At 41.6% G+C, this 20,561-nt stretch overlaps 1 protein-coding gene across 5 annotated transcripts in view; it reads left to right on the top strand.

Moving 5' to 3' along the window:
• Window positions 1–20,561, top strand: part of DNAH14 (dynein axonemal heavy chain 14) — a 324,348-nt gene that overhangs the window by 8,028 nt on the left and 295,759 nt on the right. For all 5 annotated transcript variants that reach the window (XR_008293043.1, XR_008293044.1, XM_053209129.1 and 2 more), the window contains exons 2-3: window positions 9,303–9,408; window positions 18,283–18,446. Coding sequence is in view for 3 of the 5 variants with exons in the window: in XM_053209129.1 (XP_053065104.1) it covers window positions 9,362–9,408; window positions 18,283–18,446 (211 nt within the window). In the remaining 2 variants the exon portion in view is untranslated. The remainder of the gene's footprint in view (window positions 1–9,302; window positions 9,409–18,282; window positions 18,447–20,561) is intronic.

The following is a 20,561-nucleotide window of genomic DNA, read 5'->3' as shown; positions in this document are numbered from 1 at the left end:
TGTCTTAGAGTTTTCAGTGTACAGGTTTTTCACTTCCATGGTTAAATTTATTGCTATGCATTTCATTCTTATTGATACTATTTGTAAATAGGATTGCTTTCTTAATTTCTTTTTCAGATAGTTTGTAGTTAGTGTCAAGAAATGCAATGAAATGTATATGTTGATTTTGTATCCTGCAACTCTACTAATTTATTAGTTCTAACAGCGTTTTGATGAAGTCTTTAGCATTATATATATACACATATATATATATATGTGTATATATAGCATCATGTCATCTGCAGTTAATTTTACCTCTTCTTTTGTAATTTAGATGCATTTTATTTTTCTTGCCTAATTGCTCTGGCTAGGACTTCAAGTACGGTGTTGAATAGAAGTGGTGAAAATGGGCATCCTTTTCTTATCTTTGAGGAAGAGTCTTTACTTTTTCACCATCGACTATATATAACATTATCTGTGGTCTTGTCATATATAACCTTTATTATGTTGAGGTATATTCCTTCTGTGTCTAATATGTTGACAGTTTTTTCATCATAAAAGGATGTTGAATGTTGTCAAATGCTTTTTCTGTATCTGTTGAGATGATCATATGGATTTTTATCCTTCATTCTGTTAAGGTGGTGTGTCACATTTATTGATTTGCACATTTGAACCATCCTCACAACCCAGGGGTAAATCCCACTTTATCATGTTGTATCATCCTTTTATTGTGCTATTAATTTGGTGTGTTTTTTTGGTTGAGGGGTTTTGCTTCTGTATGCCTCAGGGATATGGCCTGTAATTTTATTTTCTTGTTTCCTAATCTGACTTTGGGATCAGGGTAATACTGGCCTCATACAATGACCCTGGACGTGTTCTCTCTTCTTGTCTTTTTCTGGAAGAATTTGAGAAGGATTGGCATTAGTTCTTCTTTAAAGGTTTGATAGGATAATGTTGGCATTAATTGCTATGAACTTTCCTCTTAGAACTACTTTTGCAGCATAGCATAGTTTTTGGTATGTTGTATTTCCATTTTCATTTATCTCAAGATATCTTTGATTTTCCTCTTGATTTCTTCATGGACCCAATGGTTGTTTAGGAATGTGTTGTTTAATTTCTACTCACTTGTGAATATTTCAGGTTTCCTCCTGTTTTTGATTTCCAGTTTTATAACATTGTGTCTGGAAAAGATATGTGATATGATTTCAAGGCTTCTTTAATTTCTTAAGACTTCTTTTGTGGCCTCATATGTGATCTATCCTAGGGAATGTTCTGCATTCACCTGAGAAGTATGTATATTCTGCTGCTCTTTGATGGCGTGTTTTCCATGTATCTGTTATATCCATTTGGTCTAAAGTGTAGTTCAGATAAAAAGTTTCTTTGTTGATTTTCTGTCTGGATGAAGAGTTATCCGTTCTGAAAGTGGAGTACTCAAGGCCGCTATCTATTATTACTGCATTGCTGTATATTTCTACCTTCAGATCTGTTAATATTTGCCTTATATATTTATGTTCCCTAACGTTGGGTGCCTATATGTTTACAGTTGCTATATCCTCTTGATGAATAGATTCCTGTGTCATTATATAATGGCCTTCTTTGTCTCTGGTTGTAGCTTTTGACTTAAAGTTTATTTCATCTGATATAAGCCGCCCCCCACCCCCAGTCTTTTTTGGTTACTGTTTGCATGGAATATCTTTCTCCATCTCTTTTCTTTGAACCTGTATGTGTTCTCAAAGTTGAAGTGAGTCTTTTGTAGGCAGCATACAGTTGAGCCTTTTTAATCCAATCAGCCATTCCATCTTTTTATTGGAAAATTTAGTGCATTTACATGTAAAATAATTATTTGCAGTTAACATCTTGTTAAATGTCTTCTGGCTATTTTATAGTTCCTTTGTTACTTTCTCCCTTCTTTGCTATCTTCCTTTGTGGTTTCATGATGTGGTTTGATTGTGGTTTGGTGTGCTTTGATTCCTTTCTTTTACTTTTTATGCATTTACTATAGGGTTTTCCCTGGTGGTTACCAAGAGGCTTACATACAACCCCTTATTGTGATGATAGTCTGTTTTAAGCTGAAAACAATTTGACTTTGACTGCATACAAAAGCTCTATCCTTTTACTTCCCTCTCCCACATTTTATGGTTTTGATGTTACAGTTTACATCTTTTTATATTATGTATACATTAAAAATTATTTTAGCTATAGTATTTTTAATACTTTTGTTTTTTAATCATTATACTAGAATTAAGTGATTTATATACCCCCATTATGGTGATATTCTAAATTTGTCTATATTATCTTTACCAGTAAGTTGTAAGTTTTATACTTCCATATGTTTTCATATTACAAATTAGCACCCTTTTATTTCAGCTTGAAGCGTTCCCTTTAACATTTCTTACAAGGCAGGTCTAATGGAGATGAGCTCCTTCAGATTTTGTCTGTCTGGGAAGGCCTTTATCTGTCCTTCACATGTAAAGGACAGCTTTTCTGGGTACAGTATTTTTTGTTGGCAGATTTTTCCTTTCAGTACTTTGAATATATCATTCCACTCTCTCCTGGTCTGCAAGGTTTCTGGTGAGAAATCCCGATTGCCTTACGAGAGTTCCGTTTTATGAGATGAGATTGTTTTGTCCCACTATTTTCAAAATTCTCTTTTGATTTTTGATAGTTTGAATACAGTGTATCTTAGTTAAGTCCCCTCTGTGTTGAATCTGTATGGGGATTTTTTTTAAGTTTTTATTTAAATTCCAGTTAGTTAACATACTAGTTTCAGGTGTAGCATTTGTTGATTCAACACTTACATAAAACACCCTGTGCTCATCACAAGTGTACTCCTTAGTCCCCATCACCTGTTTGCACCCATCCCCCACCCATCACCCCTCTAGTGACCAGCAGAATGTTCTCTATAGTTAAGAATCTGTTTCTTGGTTTTCCTCTCTTTGTGCCCCACCACGATCGTTTGTTTTTTTCACTTAGCGTAATATACTCTACATCCATGTCATTGCAGATGGCAAGATTTCATTCTTTTTTATGGCCGAGTATCAATATCCTGTTGTGTATTTGCACCACATTTTCTTTTTCCAATCATCAGTCACTGGATACCTGAGTGGGCTCTTATTGGCTTCATGCACCTGGACGTCCCAGCTTTCTCCCCAGATATGGGCGATTTTTAGCCATTATTTGAAAACACGTTCACCTCCTTTCTCGCTTCTTCTGGGACTGTCATATCCTAATATTATTTTACTTGATAGTACCCCACATATATATAGGCTTTCCTTAGTCTTTTTCATTCCTGGTCCTTTTTCTCTGATCGCATAATTTCAAATGATCAAGTCTGCTGTTGATGCTGCTGCATTTTTTTTTTCCATTAATTGTTTTCTTCAGCTCCGGAATTTGTTTGGTTCCTTTTTATGGTTTCTCTCTCTCTGTTGGCCTTCTCAGTTTGTTCACATTTTGTTTCCCTGATTCTGTTTAGTTGTCTGTGTTCTCTCGTAGCTCACTGAGCTTCCTGAAAACAGTCGTTTTGAATTCTCTGTCCAGAAATTCATACACCTACGTTTCTTTGAGATCTGTTAGGGGAAAATTACTGTGTTCCTTGGGTGGTGTCATGTTTCCTGAGTTTGTGGAAGCCCCGTGTTGATGTCTGCTTTTGGTGGAGCGGTCTCTCTCCCAGCTTTAGGGACCGGCTTTGCTGGTTAAAGACCACGTGCCGGTGGGTGCAAGGGCACTGGCTTGGGGCAGGGGGCAGTTCTGGCTCTGGGAACGACCCTGCGGCATCATGTCACATAGCGTCTTCAGAGAAGTCGGCGTGGGCATCAATTTGTCCCCCCGTGAGGGCTGTTACGGTTGAGGGGATCCCTCTCAACTCGGGGTCTGCCTCCCGAGTGCCCTGATAGTGGTGGCAGCACTGGTGTCTGACGTGTGGGCGCTTTGGGAGTGACAGAAGCTTTGGGGTCTGAGTAGCCGCTTACCCCACAGTGGCTGCCGGGCCTGCGACGTGGATGGCTGCAGAGTGGCCACGAATCGGCCTCTGCCTCTGCGTCGTGCACACAGCTGGAGCACTTGGGGCGCCGGGACCCAAGGTACGTGTGGGGTTGCGGCCCGGGGCAGCAGAGCGGCAGCCCCTTCTGGGGGGAGGGCTGCAGCAGTGTCTCCACGCGGAACGGTCTGTGGTAGTGGGGGCTGTTGGTTCCCTCGGTGGCTCAGGCCGCTGCTGTCCTCTGTGGAGCAGCACGCTGGGGTCCACGCGACTCACACTGTGGGATCCTCCCTGTGAGCGCCGTGGGGGGTCTGCGGCTGTTGTGGGGGCCGCTGAGATCCTCGGTGACGAAGGCTCCCGGGTCCTCTCCGCAGAGCGTGCCACTGGGGACTGTGATGGCAGCCCCTGTGTGGCTGGTGCTGACGGCCCGGCTCCTTTGTCCTCAGCAGGTGTCTCGGCGCAGCCAGTGTCCGCAGGGGTCCTTCTGTGCAGTGACTCTTCTCTCCCCCGCTGTGTGGCTGCCGGTTCTTAATTGGACTCTCGAGCCCCCAGGCCCTTTTTGCACGTAGCTGCCTGTTGTTTTTGTGGGGGGACGGAGAGTGGGTGCTCTTGCTCCGTATCTTGCTGGTGTCCACAGGCCTGGTCTCTTCTCTCTTTTTCTCTATTTTCTTTGCGTTTATAAGGTTTTGCTGTTTCTAACTTCTTGATTTAGTCTTTCTTTATAGGAGATCTTAAAGCTTTTAGTTGCCTGTAAGTACTTCCTTAGATGTATCTCACAAGTTTTAACACTTAATATCTTAGCATCTAATTGTTAATGTTTTGGATTTTCATCGTGATCCCTGAGTTACGTAGGTGTTTCTTAATTTCTGGATTTATGAGATTTCATTTCTTATTCCTTTACTTCTAATCTGGTTGAACTGTGGGCGTGGAATTTGGATTGTATGAAGATAAATTATTTGAAATTTGTTGAGATCTGCATTACGACCAAGTAGTGGTTAATTTTGAGACTGTGCCGTGTGCACTTTAAAATACATGCATTCTCTGGGGCGCCTGGGTGGCTCCGTCGGTTGAGCGGCCGACTTCGGCTCAGGTCACGATCTCGCGGTTCGTGGGTCTGTGCTGACAGCTCAGGACCCCGGAGCCTGCTTCGGATTCTGTGTCTCCCTCTCTGTCTGCCCCTCCCTTGCTTATGCTCTGTCTCTCTCTCAAAAATAAACATTAAAAAATTTTACTAAAAAAATACATGCATTCTCCATTTCTTGAGTTGTACACAGTGTATTTGTTAGGTCATAGTTTTAAATTAGATTAGTAAAATCTGTATCCTTGCTAGTTTTGTTTTTGTTTTGTTTGGTGCCAGAGGGGGTTGGCCTGATTAACTGAATTTGTCACAATGTTTCATTATCATGCTATATTTAGTTGTTTCTCCCTATGATTCTGTCAGTTTTGAATTGTGTATTTTGTATCACATAATTTGAAGTCATGTTGTAGGTGGAAGTTCAGAACTGTTTCATTTTTCTGGTGAAATGAACCTTAATCATTATATAGTGAACTTCTCTAGATCTAGTGACTCTTTCTGCCTTACTGCCTATTTTTCTGATATAAATATAGCTATAATATCTTCATTTTGCTTAATAGTTGTCTGGTATATCTTTTTCCTAGCTTTTACTGCATCCTTTTGGTATCCTTTTGTTTTAGATATGTGTCTTTTAAGTAAGATCTACCTGGATTTCTCTCCACCCCCCAGTTTTTCTATCTTTGTCTTTGTAGAGAATTTAGTCTACTTGTAGTGACTATAATTATTCATATGTTTTGGGTTATTTCTGCCACCTTATGTTGTGGTTACCATAGAAATTTTAAGATGTACGCTTAACTTACCAAAGTGTCAATTTAACCAATTTTAATCTTCCTGCAGAAAATACAAGGATCTTAATTTAATTTTGATCATCCCCCTCCTGACCTGTGTGCTGTTGTTATAGAGTCTGGTTCCACCTCACTTTTAATCCCCCAAGAAATAATTACTGCTTTATGTAGTTAGTGTTCATTTAGATTTACACATATTCATTACTTCTGCTAGTTATTATTTCTTGTATCTTAGACCTGTCATCTTGGGACAGTATTCCTTCTTTTTTAAGTCCTTGTGGAGTACATTTTATTTGTCTATTGATTTTATTTGCCTGAAATGTCTTTATCTTGCCTTCATTTTTTGAAACACATTTTTGCTAGGTATAGAATTCTAAGTTGACAGCACATAGAACATTGGAGATGTTATACTGTTGTTTTAGGGGTGTGTGTGCGCGTGTGTGCACACGCATGTGTGCTATAAAGAAGTTCATACTTATTTTAAGTAATCTGTCTCTGGCTACTGTTAGGATCTCCTTTTTATCTTTGGTGTTCTACAGTTTCACTGTGTTGAAGGGGTGTGTGTACATATGCATGTGTACACTTATATATGTATATGTTCATATATATGAACATATGCGTTAGAATTTGTGGAACTCTGTGAAACTATAGATCAGTGTCTGCAAAACTCTCTGTCATTATATTCCCCATTATCTCTCTTCTTCCAGACTCCTGATGAGTGTTATGTCAGATTTACCATTCTACCGTCTCTACTGTTTAACCTGTCCTCATTTTTTCCATCTCTATCCCTTGATAATTTGTTCAGATCCACCTAAATAAAAGGTGGGTACTATTTGGGAAAGGGAAGGAGGGATTGAATATTATATGGGCAGCCTACTGAAGTCAACCACAGTTATCCTTTGTTTATTTTTTTTGGTGTTTTAAATCCCTGTTTTGTGTAAACACAGAGTTGTGTTTTGCTTCTGATATTTTGAAAGGTTCATGCATTATTCCAGTTCTTCTAGACTTACGACATAGAATATATTTTAACCTTTATTTTGTTATCTATGCACTTTAGGTATCATCCGTTGACTCCATGTTGTGAAATGAAGAAATTAGAACATGATTCATGCATTTACATTCTTAACTGGTACTTCATACTCCCAGATTTTTATTGCATGTATTATAATTTTAGTTCTTCTTGTGGGTATCTTTATACTTTTAAGTAATATAGTTAGACTTCTCTTATTTATCAGCTTTAAGTAGTGTCTGTTGACCTGTGTATTTGAAAGATGAAGAACACTCATGCTTCCTATATTCCATTTACTTTCTCTTCTCCCCCTCTTGATTTTTTTCAGTACTTATACTATTTTTCCTGTACAAAAGTGTTCAGTTCTGTAATCACATGTCCAGTAGTTGTTTTGACCTAATTCTATACTTGAATGAGTTTAATGCTCTTACCTTTGTTTTCTTTATTGCCATATTTTTGCCTTCATCTCTATGCAAAAATTGTTGCATACATTTTACAAGAAAGGTCCGTGGACGATATCTTTACTGAATTCTGCACGTGTGAAAATGTTAGCTTCATACTTACATGAAAACTTGGCTCTGATAAAATTCTTAAGCCACTCTTTTCTCCTGAGGAAATGTTCTGGCATTTGAATGTTGCTGTGGAGAAGTGTGAGGTTGACTTGATTTTTTCACTTGTCTTCTAGGAAAAAAGAATAACTCATTTGATTTTTTTTACCAACTCATTTTGATTTTGTTTAAGAGTGAGATTGAACAACTTTCCTCTTTTTTTTTAAATGTTTGGTGGTGATGGTGATAGCATGAAAGTATAAGCCACTCCACAGTTAAAGTAGCTGTTGGGACTGATGTCTCCTCTCTAGTAGTGGCTGGCAAATGATGGCCTATTGGTTGAATCCGGCCTGCCACCTGTTTTTCTGTGTCTACAAGCTGAGAATGGTTTTTATAAAGGAATAATGACAAGCAGTTTGATGATAGGTAACACTAACTTTGAATCCCAATCACATAAAATGTTGTCCTTCTCAAAAGAATTCTATTTTCTTCATTAAAAGGTTTGTATTGGGGTGCCTGGGTGGCTCAGTTGGTTGAGCATCTGACATGTGATTTTGGCTTGGGTCATGATTCCAGGGTCGTGGAATGAGTTTAATGCTCTTACCTTTGTTTTCTTTATTGCCATATTTTGTACGGCAATATCCCCTCCCTTCGAGTCCTGCATTGGGCTCAGCGCTGAGCAAGGAGTCTGCTTGGGATTCTCTCTCTCCCTCTGCCCCTCTCCTCTGCTCATGCTCGCTTGCTCTCTCAAAAAAAAAAAAAAGCTTGTATTAAAAACACTTATACTCAACTATTTTTGTACATTGAATTTCATCAATAAAACATTTGTGGAAATTTGTTTTATCTTTTGTTGTATGACGAATACATAAGTAACATCTTTGATTTTTGCCTTCTGGTCCACAAGCCTAAAATGCCCTTTGGCCTTTTAGAAAAATTTTGCCGACCTCTATTCTGTTGCAAATCCAGAATGGGTTTGATTCAGGGATGCTTTTGAATCTAGTAGGAGTCTCCCTTGGATTCGTCTCCTTGTCTCAAGTGTGGGCCCCAAATTTGTAGCCTTCAGTTCCTGGTTGCAGTAAATGATCTTTCTGTGGCCGTTCCTGGTACTCTTTGGGTCTGATTTCTACACTCTGAGTCTCATCACCAGATAGACCTGTCCCGTGTTGATACTGCTGTTGTTGGCTTCATAGCTAGTGTAGAACTCTCTATCCTTTCTATTCCAGTAAGAACTACTCTTGCCTCTGGCCTATTGCAGTCATAGTTGATTTGTCTGATGCTGAGTCACATGACAATTAAAGCTTTTTCCACCCTACATGGATTCTAGGCTAACATCTTGCCTTACCTTAGTTACAGTATACTTCCACGCCTGGGCAGAACATCATCCTTTTTTGGAAGATTTCTGGATCTTGTTAGATTTCCCTCAGGAATCAGAGAACGAGCCTTTCTTTTTCTTATTTCAAAACCCGCTCCCTTTTGTTCTGTCTGAAGAATGCTGGTGGTGTATGGATATGGCCTTTTAGTACTTAGTGAATATGGTGAACGAGTTTAATAGCTTCAGCCACTGGTGAGGTTGACTACCCTAAGTTCTTTCTGATGATTCTTCCTGAGGGGAGGCTCTTAAACCTTATAATTACCTTTAGTATGGAGTTGAAGGTAAATTGGAATTATATGCACACAAACCCGTCTTTGTAAGAAGGAAAAAGCTGCCATAGAGGAAGTTAGAGAATACCGAGACTGCCCTGAGAGGGATAGCTAGCCTCGTGAAGGGTCAGGAAATTCTGCGATTCGGAGGAAATACTTGAAGGTCATGGAGATGTTAAATTAAGCCTAGTGGGAGGATGGGAACCACATATGCAGGTTTGAAACTTGTAGTCATAGCTGTGAAAGCATCCTTTATGTTTAAAAGATAACATGAATGTATATTTTGCAGCCTGTTATTTCAGAGTCCTGTTTAGAAAAAAAAATATCGAAAATATACCCATTGACGTGATGACAGATGAAGACATGAACGGGGAGAAAAGCAACACAAAAGCAAGGTAAAATAAGATATAATCAAGTTAAAATCTCAACACTGTATGCTAGCGGTAAGCCCTTCTGACAGTGAAAAATGCCAAGTGTCCTGGGAGGAGTCCTGGGAGGATCGGATGATGGTGCCGGCCTTTATGACGGAGTGGTCCTTAGGCATGGTGCCGGCAGGACGGGTGGATTCACGCCGGCCCCTCGCTCCTTCCCCAGCCCAATCCTGGACATGCCAAAAAGTGAGACAGGAGTTGATGGAAATGAGAAAGTGACCCAAAACTGAAAAGCCCCGGGAAGGCAACAGGTGGTTAGTTGTTGGTGTCGATGGTGGATAGAAAACGACAGCTCAGAGCGGAAGAGGCAGCGCAGAGTGGAGAGGAGGTTGGAGGGACCCTGTGTTTTCCTTTTTCACATTCCTCTCGGATCAGCATCCACTCGGGAAGAAAATAAGGAAACGCTGACGGGCTCAGGGTCTCCTTCCTGAAATCCCACTGAGCTGGCAGGAGGAGACTACAAAGGAACGAACCCACAAAGGACGGAGGGAGGAGACAAGAGCATGTGGGAGACACCGGCGTAGTTCTGGGAGACCAGAGACACGGTTAAGTGACTACGGATTCCGCAGAGAGGACACAGCACACCCCAGGCGGCGGCAGGCGAAGCCCGGAAGCAGCTGCTTCACCCCTGCGTCTCTCCCCGCCCCTCCTCTTCCCTCCCCTCGGTGAGCATGCTGGGGCTGAGGGGGCAGTGGCAGTGAGAGCAGGAGCTTGGGAGTTTGTAGAAGCAGCAGGTAGAAGGCAGGTGCCCTTCCTTCACCCCACTCGGCCAGGAGAGTGTTTCTTCCTTCATTCCCATAGGAGAGTTCCGGGATGTGGGGACAGCAGACCCAGCTGAGGGTAGATTACTGTCCCCGGGTCAGAGGTGACTTTGGTATTCTTCCTCCGCTTGCCTCTGAGAACACTCACAGCCAAAGGTAAGAAAAGTGTCCTCTGGGAAACTGACCAGCCAACAGGAAAGATCTACACCTAATGCCAGCGGGGAAAACCTGCGATTATTCCACAGTGAAATCTGCCATTTGACAGCATGACAGAGCATGAAGAGCAGCCCCACAGCTTGATCTCGGTGAGGATTCTTAAACACGAATGGGTGACCCGTGACTGTGGGAGGGAAGTTTATAGCTTGATAGAAACTCAAATCCTAGAAGCCTGTCATGGATTGTCAGGTGAGCGAGGAAACAGCAAGGGAAGAATTAAAAATGAGGAACGTTTGGAGGCAAAGCATCTTTTGGAAATTAAATATGTAATAGCAGAAGTAAAGCTGAGGAAATTCTCCAGAAAGAAGAATGAAAAGGTAGAGATCGAAAATTGGGGAGTAGGAGGGGGAGGAAGATGGCGGCATAGGAGGACGCTGGGCTCACCGCGTCCTGCAGATCACTTAGATTCCACCTACACCTGCCTAACGAACCCAGAAAACCGCCAGAGGATTAGCAGAACGGAGTCTCCAGAGCCAAGTGCAGACGAGAGGCCCACGGAAGAGGGTGGGAAGGGCGGAGAGGCGGTGCGCGCTCCACGGACTGGCGGGAGGGAGCCGGGGCGGAGGGGCGGCCCGCTGGCCAAGCAGAGCCCCCGAGTCTGGCGGCAAAAGCGGAGGGGCCGGACGGAGTGTGTTCCGACAGCAAGCGGGACTTAAGATCTGGAAGGTTATAAGTTAACAGCTCTGCTCGGAGAGAGCGGGAGGGCTGGAGGACAATGGGAGGGAGAGTTGTTGAGCCCCAGGACGACAGAGCTCAGTTTGGCGGGGAACAAAGGCGCTCGCCAGCGCCATCTCCCTCGCCCATCCCCCAGCCAAAATCCCAAAGGGAACCGGTTCCCAACAGGGAACTTGCTTGCACCGCACAAACACCCAACACTGTGCTTCTGCGGATCCATCCCTCCGGAGGGTCTGACTCCCTCCCAGTGCCGCAGGGCCCCTCCCAAAGCAGATCACCGAAGGAAAAGCGAGCTGAGCCTGCCCCTCCTCGTGCACCTTGCCGATCCACCCCAGCTAATACGCCAGATCCCCAGCACCACAAGCCTGGCAGTGTGCAAGTAGCCCAGACGGGCCACGCCACCCCACAGTGAATCCCACCCCTAGGAGAGGGGAAGAGAAGGTACACACCGGTCTGACTGTGGCCCCAGCGGTGGGCTGGGGGCAGACATCGGGTCTGACTGAAGCCCCGCCCACCAACGCAAGTTATTCAAGAGAGCACAGAGGAAGTGCCCTGCAGTCCGCACCACTCCAGGGACTATCCAAAATACAAAACGGAAGAATTCCCCTCAAAAGAAACTCCAGGAAGTAGCAACAGCTAACGAACTGATCAAATACGATTTAAACAATATAACAGAAAGGGAATTTAAAATAATAGTCATAAAATGAATCGCTGGGCTTGAAAACAGTATAGAGGACAGCAGAGACTCTATTGCTACAGAGATCAAGGGACTAAGGAACAGCCAGGAGGAGCTAAAAATGCTGTAAATGAGCTGCAAAATAAAATGGAGACAACCACGGCTCGGATTGAAGAGGCAGAGGAGAGAATGGGTGAACTAGAAGATAAAATTATGGAAAAAGAGGAAGCTGAGAAAAAGATTAAAAAATCCAGGAGTATGAGGGGAAAATTAGAGAACTAAGTGATGCACTAAAGAGAAATAATCTACACATAATTGGTATTCCAGACGAGGAAGAGAGAGGGAAAGGTGCTGAAGGTGTACTTGAAGAAATCATTGCTGAGAACTTCCCTGATCTGGGGAAGGAAAAAGGCATTGAAATCCAAGAGGCACACAGAACTCCCTTCAGACGTAACTTGAATCGATCTTCTGCACGACATATCATAGTGAAACTGGCAAAATACAAGGATAAAAGAAAATTCTGAAAGCAGCTAGGGATAGACGTGCTCTAACATATAAAGGGAGACTGATAAGACTCGTGACGGATCTCTCTACTGAAACTTGGCAGGCCAGAAAGGAATGGCAGAAAATCTTCAATGTGATGAACAAAAAAAAAAAATGCAGCCAAGAATCCTTTATCCAGCAAATCTGTCATTTAGAATAGAAGGAGAGATAAAGGTCTTCCCAAACAAACAAAAACTGAAGGAATTTATCACCACTAAACCAGCCCTACAAGAGATCCTAAGGGGGACCCTGTGAGACAAAGTACCAGAGACATCACTACAAGCATAAAACATACAGACATCACAATGACTCTAAACCCATATCTTTCTATAGTAACACTGAATATAAATGGACTAAATGTGCCAACCCAAAGACATAGGGTATCAGAATGGATAAAGAAACAAGACCCATCTATTTGCTGTCTACAAGAGACTCATTTTAGACATGAGGATACCTTTAGATTGAAAGTGAGGGGATGGAGAACTATTTATCATGCTACTGGAAGTCAAAAGAAAGCTGGAGTAGCCATACTTACATCAGACAAACTAGACTTTAAAGACTGTAACAAGAGATAAAGAAGGGCATTATACAATAATTACAGGGTCTATCCATCAAGAAGAACTAACAATTATAAATGTCTATGTGCCGAATATGGGAGCCCCAAATATATAAACAATTACTCACAAACATAAGCAACCTTATTGACAATAATGTGGTAATTTCAGGGGACTTTAATACTCCACTTACAACAATGGATAGATCATCTAGACACATGGTCAATAAAGAAACAAGGGCCCTGAATGATACATTGGATCCGATGGACTTGACAGATATATTTCGAACTCTGCATCCCAAAGCAACAGAATATACTTTCTTCTTGAGTGCACATGGAACATTCTCCAAGATAGATCACATACTGGATCACAAAACAGCCCTTCGTAAGTATACAAGAATTGAGATCATACCATGCATACCTTCAGACCACGATGCTATGAAGCTTGAAATCAACCACAGGAAAAAGTCTGGAAAACCTCCAAAAGCATGGAGGTTAAAGAACACCCTACTAAAGAATGAATGGGTCAACCAGGCAATTAGAGAAGAAATTAAAAAATATATGGAAACAAACGAAAATGAAAATACAACAATCCAAACACTTTGGCATGCAGGGAAGGCAGTCCTGGGAGGAAAATACATTGCAATCCAGGCCTATCTCAAGAAACAAGAAAAATCCCAAATACAAAATCTAACAGCACACCTAAAGGAAATAGAAGCAGAGCAGCAAAGACACCCCAAACCTAGCAGAAGAAGGTAAATAATAAAGATCAGAGCAGAAATAAACAATACAGAATCTAAAAAAACTGTAGAGCAGATCAATGAAACCAAGAGTTGGTTTTTTGAAAAAATAAACAAAATTGATAAACCTCTAGCCAGGCTTCTCAAAAAGAAAAGGGACATGACCCAAATAGATAAAATCATGAATGAAAATGGAATTATTACAACCAGTCCCTCAGAAATACAAGCAATTATCAGGGAATACTATGAAAAATTATATGCCAACTGGACAACCTGAAAGAAATGGACAAATTCCTAAACACCCACACACTTCCAAAACTCAAACAGGAGGAAATAGAAAGCCTGAACAGACCCATAACCAGTGAAAAAATTGAATCAGTTATCAAAAATGTCCCAATAAATAAGAGCCCAGGACCAGATGGCTTCCCTGGGGAATTCTACCAGACATTTAAAGCAGAGATAATACCTGTCCTTCTCAAGCTATTCCAAAAAATAGGGAAGGAAAGCTTCCAGACTCATTCTATGAAGCCAGTATTACTTTGATTCCTAAACCAGACAGAGACCCAGTAAAAAAAGAGAACTACAGACCAATATCCCTGATGAACATGGATGCAAAAATTCTCAATGAGATACTAGCAAATCAAATTCAACAGCATATAAAAAGAATTATTCACCACGATCAAGTGGGATTCATTCCTGGGATGCAGGGCTGGTTCAACATTTGCAAATCAATCAACGTGATACATCACATTAATAAAAGAAGAGGTAAGAACTGTATGATCCTGTCAATCGATGCAGAAAAGCATTTGACAAAATTCAGCATCCTTTCTTAATAAAAACCCTCGAGAAAGTCAGGATAGAAGGAACATGCTTAAACATCATAAAAGCCATTTATGAAAAGCCCACAGCTAACATCATCCTCAATGGGGAAGAACTGAGAGCTTTTTCCCTGAGATCAGGAACACGACAGGGATGTCCACTCTCACCGCTGCCGTTTAACATAGTGTTGGAAGTGCTAGCATCAGCAATCAGACAACAAAAGGACATCAAAGGCATCAAAATTGGCAAAGATGAAGTCCAGCTTTCACTTTTTGCAGATGACATGATATTATACATGGAAAATCCGATAGACTCCACCAAAAGTCTGCTAGAACTGATAACATGAATTCAGCAAAGTCGCAGGATACAAAATCAATGTACAGAAATCAGTTGCATTCTTATACACTAACAATGAAGCAACAGAAAGACAAATAAAGAAAATGATCCCATTCACAATTGCACCAAGAGGCATAAAATACCTAGGAATAAATCTAACCAAAGATGTAAAAGATCAGTATGCTGAAAACTGTAGAAAGCTTATGAAGGAAATTGAAGAAGATACAAAGAAATGGAAAAACATTCCGTGCTCATGGGTTGGAAGAATAAATATTGTCAAAATGTCAATACTACCCAAAGCTATCTACACATTCAATGCAATCCCAATCAAAATTGCACCAGCATTCTTCTCGAAGCTAGAACAAGCAATCCTAAAATTCATATGGAACCACAGAAGGCCCCGAATAGCCAAAGTAATTTGGAAGAAGACCAAAGCAGGAGGCATCACAATCCCAGACTTTAGCCTCTACTACAAAGCTGTCATCATCAAGACAGCATGGTATTGGCATGAAAACAGACACACAGACCAATGGAATAGAATAGAAACCCCAGAACTAGACCCACAAATGTATGGCCAACTCATCTTTGACAAAGCGGGAAAGAATATCCAATGGAAAAAAGACAGTCTAGACCACTTTCTTACACCATTCACAAAAATAAACTCAAAATAGATAAAGGACCTGAATGTGAGACAGGAAACCATCCAAACCCTAGAGGAGAAAGCAGGAAAAGACCTCTCTGACCTCAGCCGCAGCAGTTTCTTACTTGACACATCCCCAAAGGCAAGGGAATTAAAAGCAAAAACGAACTATTGGGACCTCATGAAGATAAAAAGCTTCTGAACAGCAAAGGACACAATCAACAAAACTAAAAGGCAACCAATGGAATGGGAAAAGATAGTTGCAAATGACCTATCGGACAAAGGGTTAGTATCCAAAATCTATAAAGAGCTCACCAAACTCCACACCCGAAAAACAAATAACCCAGTGAAGAAATGGGCAGAAAACATGAATAGACACTTCTCTAAAGAAGACATCCAGATGGCCAACAGGCACATCTGGGGGGGGGGGGGGGGAGTGGCCTAGGTGGGTACTGGAAGATCTGCAGAGAAGATGAGTAAATTAACTGTTCAATAGCAGTTAGTCTGAAACACGATATCAAATTTTTAGGAAAGGTATGAACAAAATAGGCTCAATAGGTAATAGGGAAGATAAACTTTTTATCCACTAAAATTGTCGCATTGGTAGTTATGAATCATGACTGAACCCCCCCGCCCCGACCACACATATCAGGCTCAGGCAGATTCCCAGAGTTTCTGAGTTTCTAACAGGTTTACGGGTTCTAATGTAAATTCAAGAAAAAATAAGTCTAGTCTTTCACAACTTCTTCCACAGAACAGAAAAAGAGAAGATAGTCCCTAAATTGAGTTAGGGCATAATCTTCCTAGTCAGTTTCATTCACAACCTGAGAAGTAAAAAACCCTAAATGCGTTATAGGTTATAGCAGCTTGTAAAAGTGGATGATACACCAAGATCAAATTGAGTATCTCATCTCAGAAGTGCAAGGTTAGTTGAACATTAGAAAATGCATTGATACCAATTACCATTAATAGATCAAAGGAAGAAAAGCATTTGATAAAATGCGTGCATTGTCTGTTAATGATAAAAACTGTTAGCAAACTACACGATTAGGGGCATTTACCAAAAATCTGAAGCAAATATTTTTAATGGTCAAGAGCTAAAAGTGTTCCTTGTAAGTTGAGAAAATTGACAAGGATATTTGCTATTGCCACTTCTATGTGACATCCTATAAAAGGTCCTAGGGCAGTAAGACAAGAAAAAAAGGACAAAGGAGATGAAAGCTGAAAGGTTTAAAAAAGGAGAAACCTAATCATTTATAAATGATGTCTAGAAAAAAGTAGAAAAGAATTTACAAAGTTTCATAATTAATAAGTGAATTTAATTTAGCAAGACTGCTAGATTAAAATCAATTTATGTAAGTAAATTTCATTCCAGTGATAGATTGAAAATGTAAATAAATCATAACTACCATTTGTAATTGTAATGAAAAATCCAGTACCTGGAAAAAATCATTTTTGAAATTATATGTTTGACCTTAATGGAGAAAATTACAAAATATAATTGAGAATGCAACACAATTTGTATAGAAAAGCAAAGGGCCACGAGTGTGTCAGCACTCTTCAAGAAAAAGAAAGTTGGGAGTCTTACCCTACAGCTGTCACAACTCTAGCAATTAAAGCACTGGGATACAGAAACAAGGAGAAACCAATACAAATAAAGAAACAGTTGGATAACGGTATATACATTTTGAGTAACACGGACTTGTTGTTACAGGTCAGGGAAGGGAAGGACGGGGGTGTTCGATAATGGTGCTGTGGTATCACAGATCCTTATGGGAGTGTGGGGGGGAGGGAGGGCCTGCCCCACACATCGTACCCAAAACTCGGGGATTTAAGAACCAACATATGATGTATAAGACTTGTAAAAGGCAAAACTTTAAAACTGTTAGGAAATAGTACAAGAATTTTGTCAAGATTGGAGTAAGGGCAGATTTCTTAAGAATAAACACAAATCATAAAGACAAAGATAGATAAATTAGCTTATATTAAAGTGAAGAACTTACATTTGTGAAGATTTCATCAAGGAAGTGAGAGGACCAAACCAGAAGACATCTTCAGCACATATAAAATGGCAGAAGGTTACTATCCAAAGTGCATGAAGAACTAAGCGTTGTTAAGAAAGTGGTATGCGATTCAGTATAAAAAACGAACAGAGGGTATGGACTGACATTTCAATGAAGAGGAAACTGTTCAAGGAGTTTTTAAACTAAGGGGACTCAAAACACTCAAGGAAGATTTAACACCTAAGGAAAGTATCCATGAGCAAGTATAGAGAGGTTGTGCTCCGTCTTTGCGAGGAACTTCCCTTCTTGTTCAGGTGATTAAGTGTTTTCATTTACCCTACTGGTAGTTACTGTTTCCCACCGAGCAGTATGTGAGGATCTACAGAACCCTGAATTTCCCCCGCCTCGTAAAAACACGGTCTGTGGTGTAAGTCAGTTGTAGGCAGTGATTGTGGATTCGGTTCTTATGAAAAGGTTTTCCAGCATTTACAAACAGGCAGTTGGCTAATGTATTGTGAAAGGATTTTGGTTTGAATCTCAATAAGTGTGGTTGTGGGTGATTGTTTTATAAAGAAGGGTACTGAATTCCAGGAAACTGTATTCTGACCTCACTCTGCCGCTAATCGGGTAACAGTTCTTCATCTTTTAGGTTAGGTGAGGATTCTTAAGTCCTTTCCAGCATTAAAATTTCAACAATAATATCAGATCTCTTTTGCATTTAACTAGATAGCCTCTCCTTGTTCAGATCTACGTTTTAGAGGGTCTATCAAAAATTGTTTGAAAGGATAGGTGTTATATTATTGTATAGTATAAAGATTTAAGCGTCAAGTCCTAGAGAACGTCGACCACGCCATCTGACTTTCTTTGTCACATCAGGCTTCGGAAATACGCGGAACAGGAGTATGGAGACGACACATCATCAGAGACTCAACCAGCTAAAGCAGCAGCAAAGGAAACCTTAAAATATAAAACACTTGAAACGTTTTCTGGAGCCTTGAAGTCAGGGCAGACAGAAGAAATCTATCAAGATTACTATCCAGGCATGTCAATTTATGTTTTCTTTTACGGAGATGGGAAGAAATTTCAATAGCGTAAACTGAGAAAACAAGTAATGTACACTGAAATACTAGTTCACTTTCAAAATACGAGGTTTGGTACTTGATGGGTTTCATTAGTCTTGGCAGTTGGTAGTATCTTCAGATAGAGAGCTTGCCTCTTAAAGGGGACATAATCTAAATGCTGTCATCGTAATCAAAATAACAATAGTGATCTCGCTGCCACCACCGAGAAAATCTGATGTTTCTGTAACTTTGGGGGTTTTTGTGAGGCAAGGACTCTAAAGTTGGCTCAGCATTCCCTGAAGGCCCCCGTACCTCTGGTTGTGCCGTGACCTCCTTTGTCGCTCTTGTCTGTGGGGGCCCTGATTACTCCTCCACACGCCTCCGTTGGTTCAGTCTTTCTGCTGGTCTCAAATTCTGCCATTAACCATATGTAAAATAAATTAAAATTTTTTTAATTTTTCAACTTTTATTTTGAGAGAGAGACAGAGACCGAGGGCGAGAGGGGGAGGAGCAGAGACAGAGGGAGACACAGAATCTGAAGCAGGTTCCCGACTCCACGCTGTCAGCACAGAGCCTGACACGGGGCTTGAATGCACGAACGATCACGACCTGAGCCGGAGTCAGGAGTCGGACGCTTCACCGACTGACCCCCTGGGCACCCTGTCCACAGCTCTTTTATGTCCTCACCTTATGAAGGTTGCTCTTTGGTCTCCATCCATGGCCCCCTTCTCCCTCCAGCAGCCTCTGTGATACCAGTATCCTCCACCCTTCCCACTTCTCTGCTCCCAGGTTGTCCAAACTTCAGCGCTACTCAGTTTAATTGCCGGTTTTCCCTGCTTTCCCTCTCGGACTGGTAAGCCTTTTTGCAGAACACTCTCGCACCCTTGCTGTGTGGGTTCTGTTCCCTGAGCCATGGTCCCCAGCATCCGTGGGGCACTCCGCACCACCTGGTGCCAGCTGGCCTGCTTTTAGCTTTGCCTCTCGTTGCCCATGGCGTCTGTTTACTCTGTTGCGGTTCAACCTTAAGCCTCTCTTACTTGTTTATGCTTCCTGCTTTATGAAAACTAAAAATTAAAATCGAGGTAATCACATGGAGACATCTAACTTGCACCTCTCCGGCCCCATGTCGGTACTTGTCTCGCTCCTAGAGTGCCTGGGCCTTATAGCTAAGTGTCCCCAGGGCTGGCAAAGCTTCCGCTCCAGCAGAGTGAAAAGTAGAAGAGCTGTGACCCTTCCGTCAGTTTCCTCAGTAAACAGGGGGCAGAAATACAAGGCTGGATAGGAATAGAGGGGCCAGGCAAAGTAACGGCTTGTTGGCTGTGTTAAGGATTCAGGTCATTATCTTGCAAAGACAAAAGCCATGGCAAGGGTCTAAACAAAGAGCTGACATCAGATTTCTACTTTGAAAAGATCACTCTGGCTGCAGATTGAAGAATAGACTGGAGGGGAATAAGAATTGGTACAGGGAGCCTTTGGATATTCTTTTTTTTTTTTCAATTTTTTTTTTATTTTTAGAGAGAGAGAGCACACAAGCAGGGGGAGGGGCAGAGCGAGAGAGAATGAGAGAGAGAGAGAGAGAGAATATCTTAAGCAGGCTCCGTGCTCAGGACAGAACCTGACATGGGGCTCGATCCCACAAGCCTGGCATCATGACCTGAGCTGAAGTCAAGAGTCGCACGCTCAAGCGACTGAGCCACCCGGGCGCCCCGAGGCTTTGGCTGTTCTGAAGGTAGGATTATCAGTCAGGGTGGTGGGTTGGTGAGAGAGAGGTGGTGTCAAAGGTGAGAGCTAGGTTTCTGGCTTGTCTGATAGAACGAATAGTGGTGCTGTTCTCTGAGGGAGCCCTGAAGAAGGGTGGGTCTGTGGGGGCTGGGAGCAGATTGTGATTTCAATTTGGGACACGTGGAATTTGAACTACCTTTGGTACACTCCAGGAGATGTCAAGCAAGCAACCGAATATGTGTCTGGGGCTCAGAGAAGCCAGGGCAGAGACGACGTACTTGGAGTAGTTATGTGGGTGGCAACTTAAGCTGTGGACGCGGTGAGATTCCCGAAGGAGAGAGTACGAAGTGAGACGGAAGCGGGACCGAAGAG

Source organism: Acinonyx jubatus, chromosome E4, assembly GCF_027475565.1.
Source record: "Acinonyx jubatus isolate Ajub_Pintada_27869175 chromosome E4, VMU_Ajub_asm_v1.0, whole genome shotgun sequence".
Lineage (NCBI taxonomy): Eukaryota > Metazoa > Chordata > Mammalia > Carnivora > Felidae > Acinonyx > Acinonyx jubatus.
Note: the sequence above shows the minus strand (reverse complement) of the source record. Positions and strands in the feature narration are given on the sequence as shown.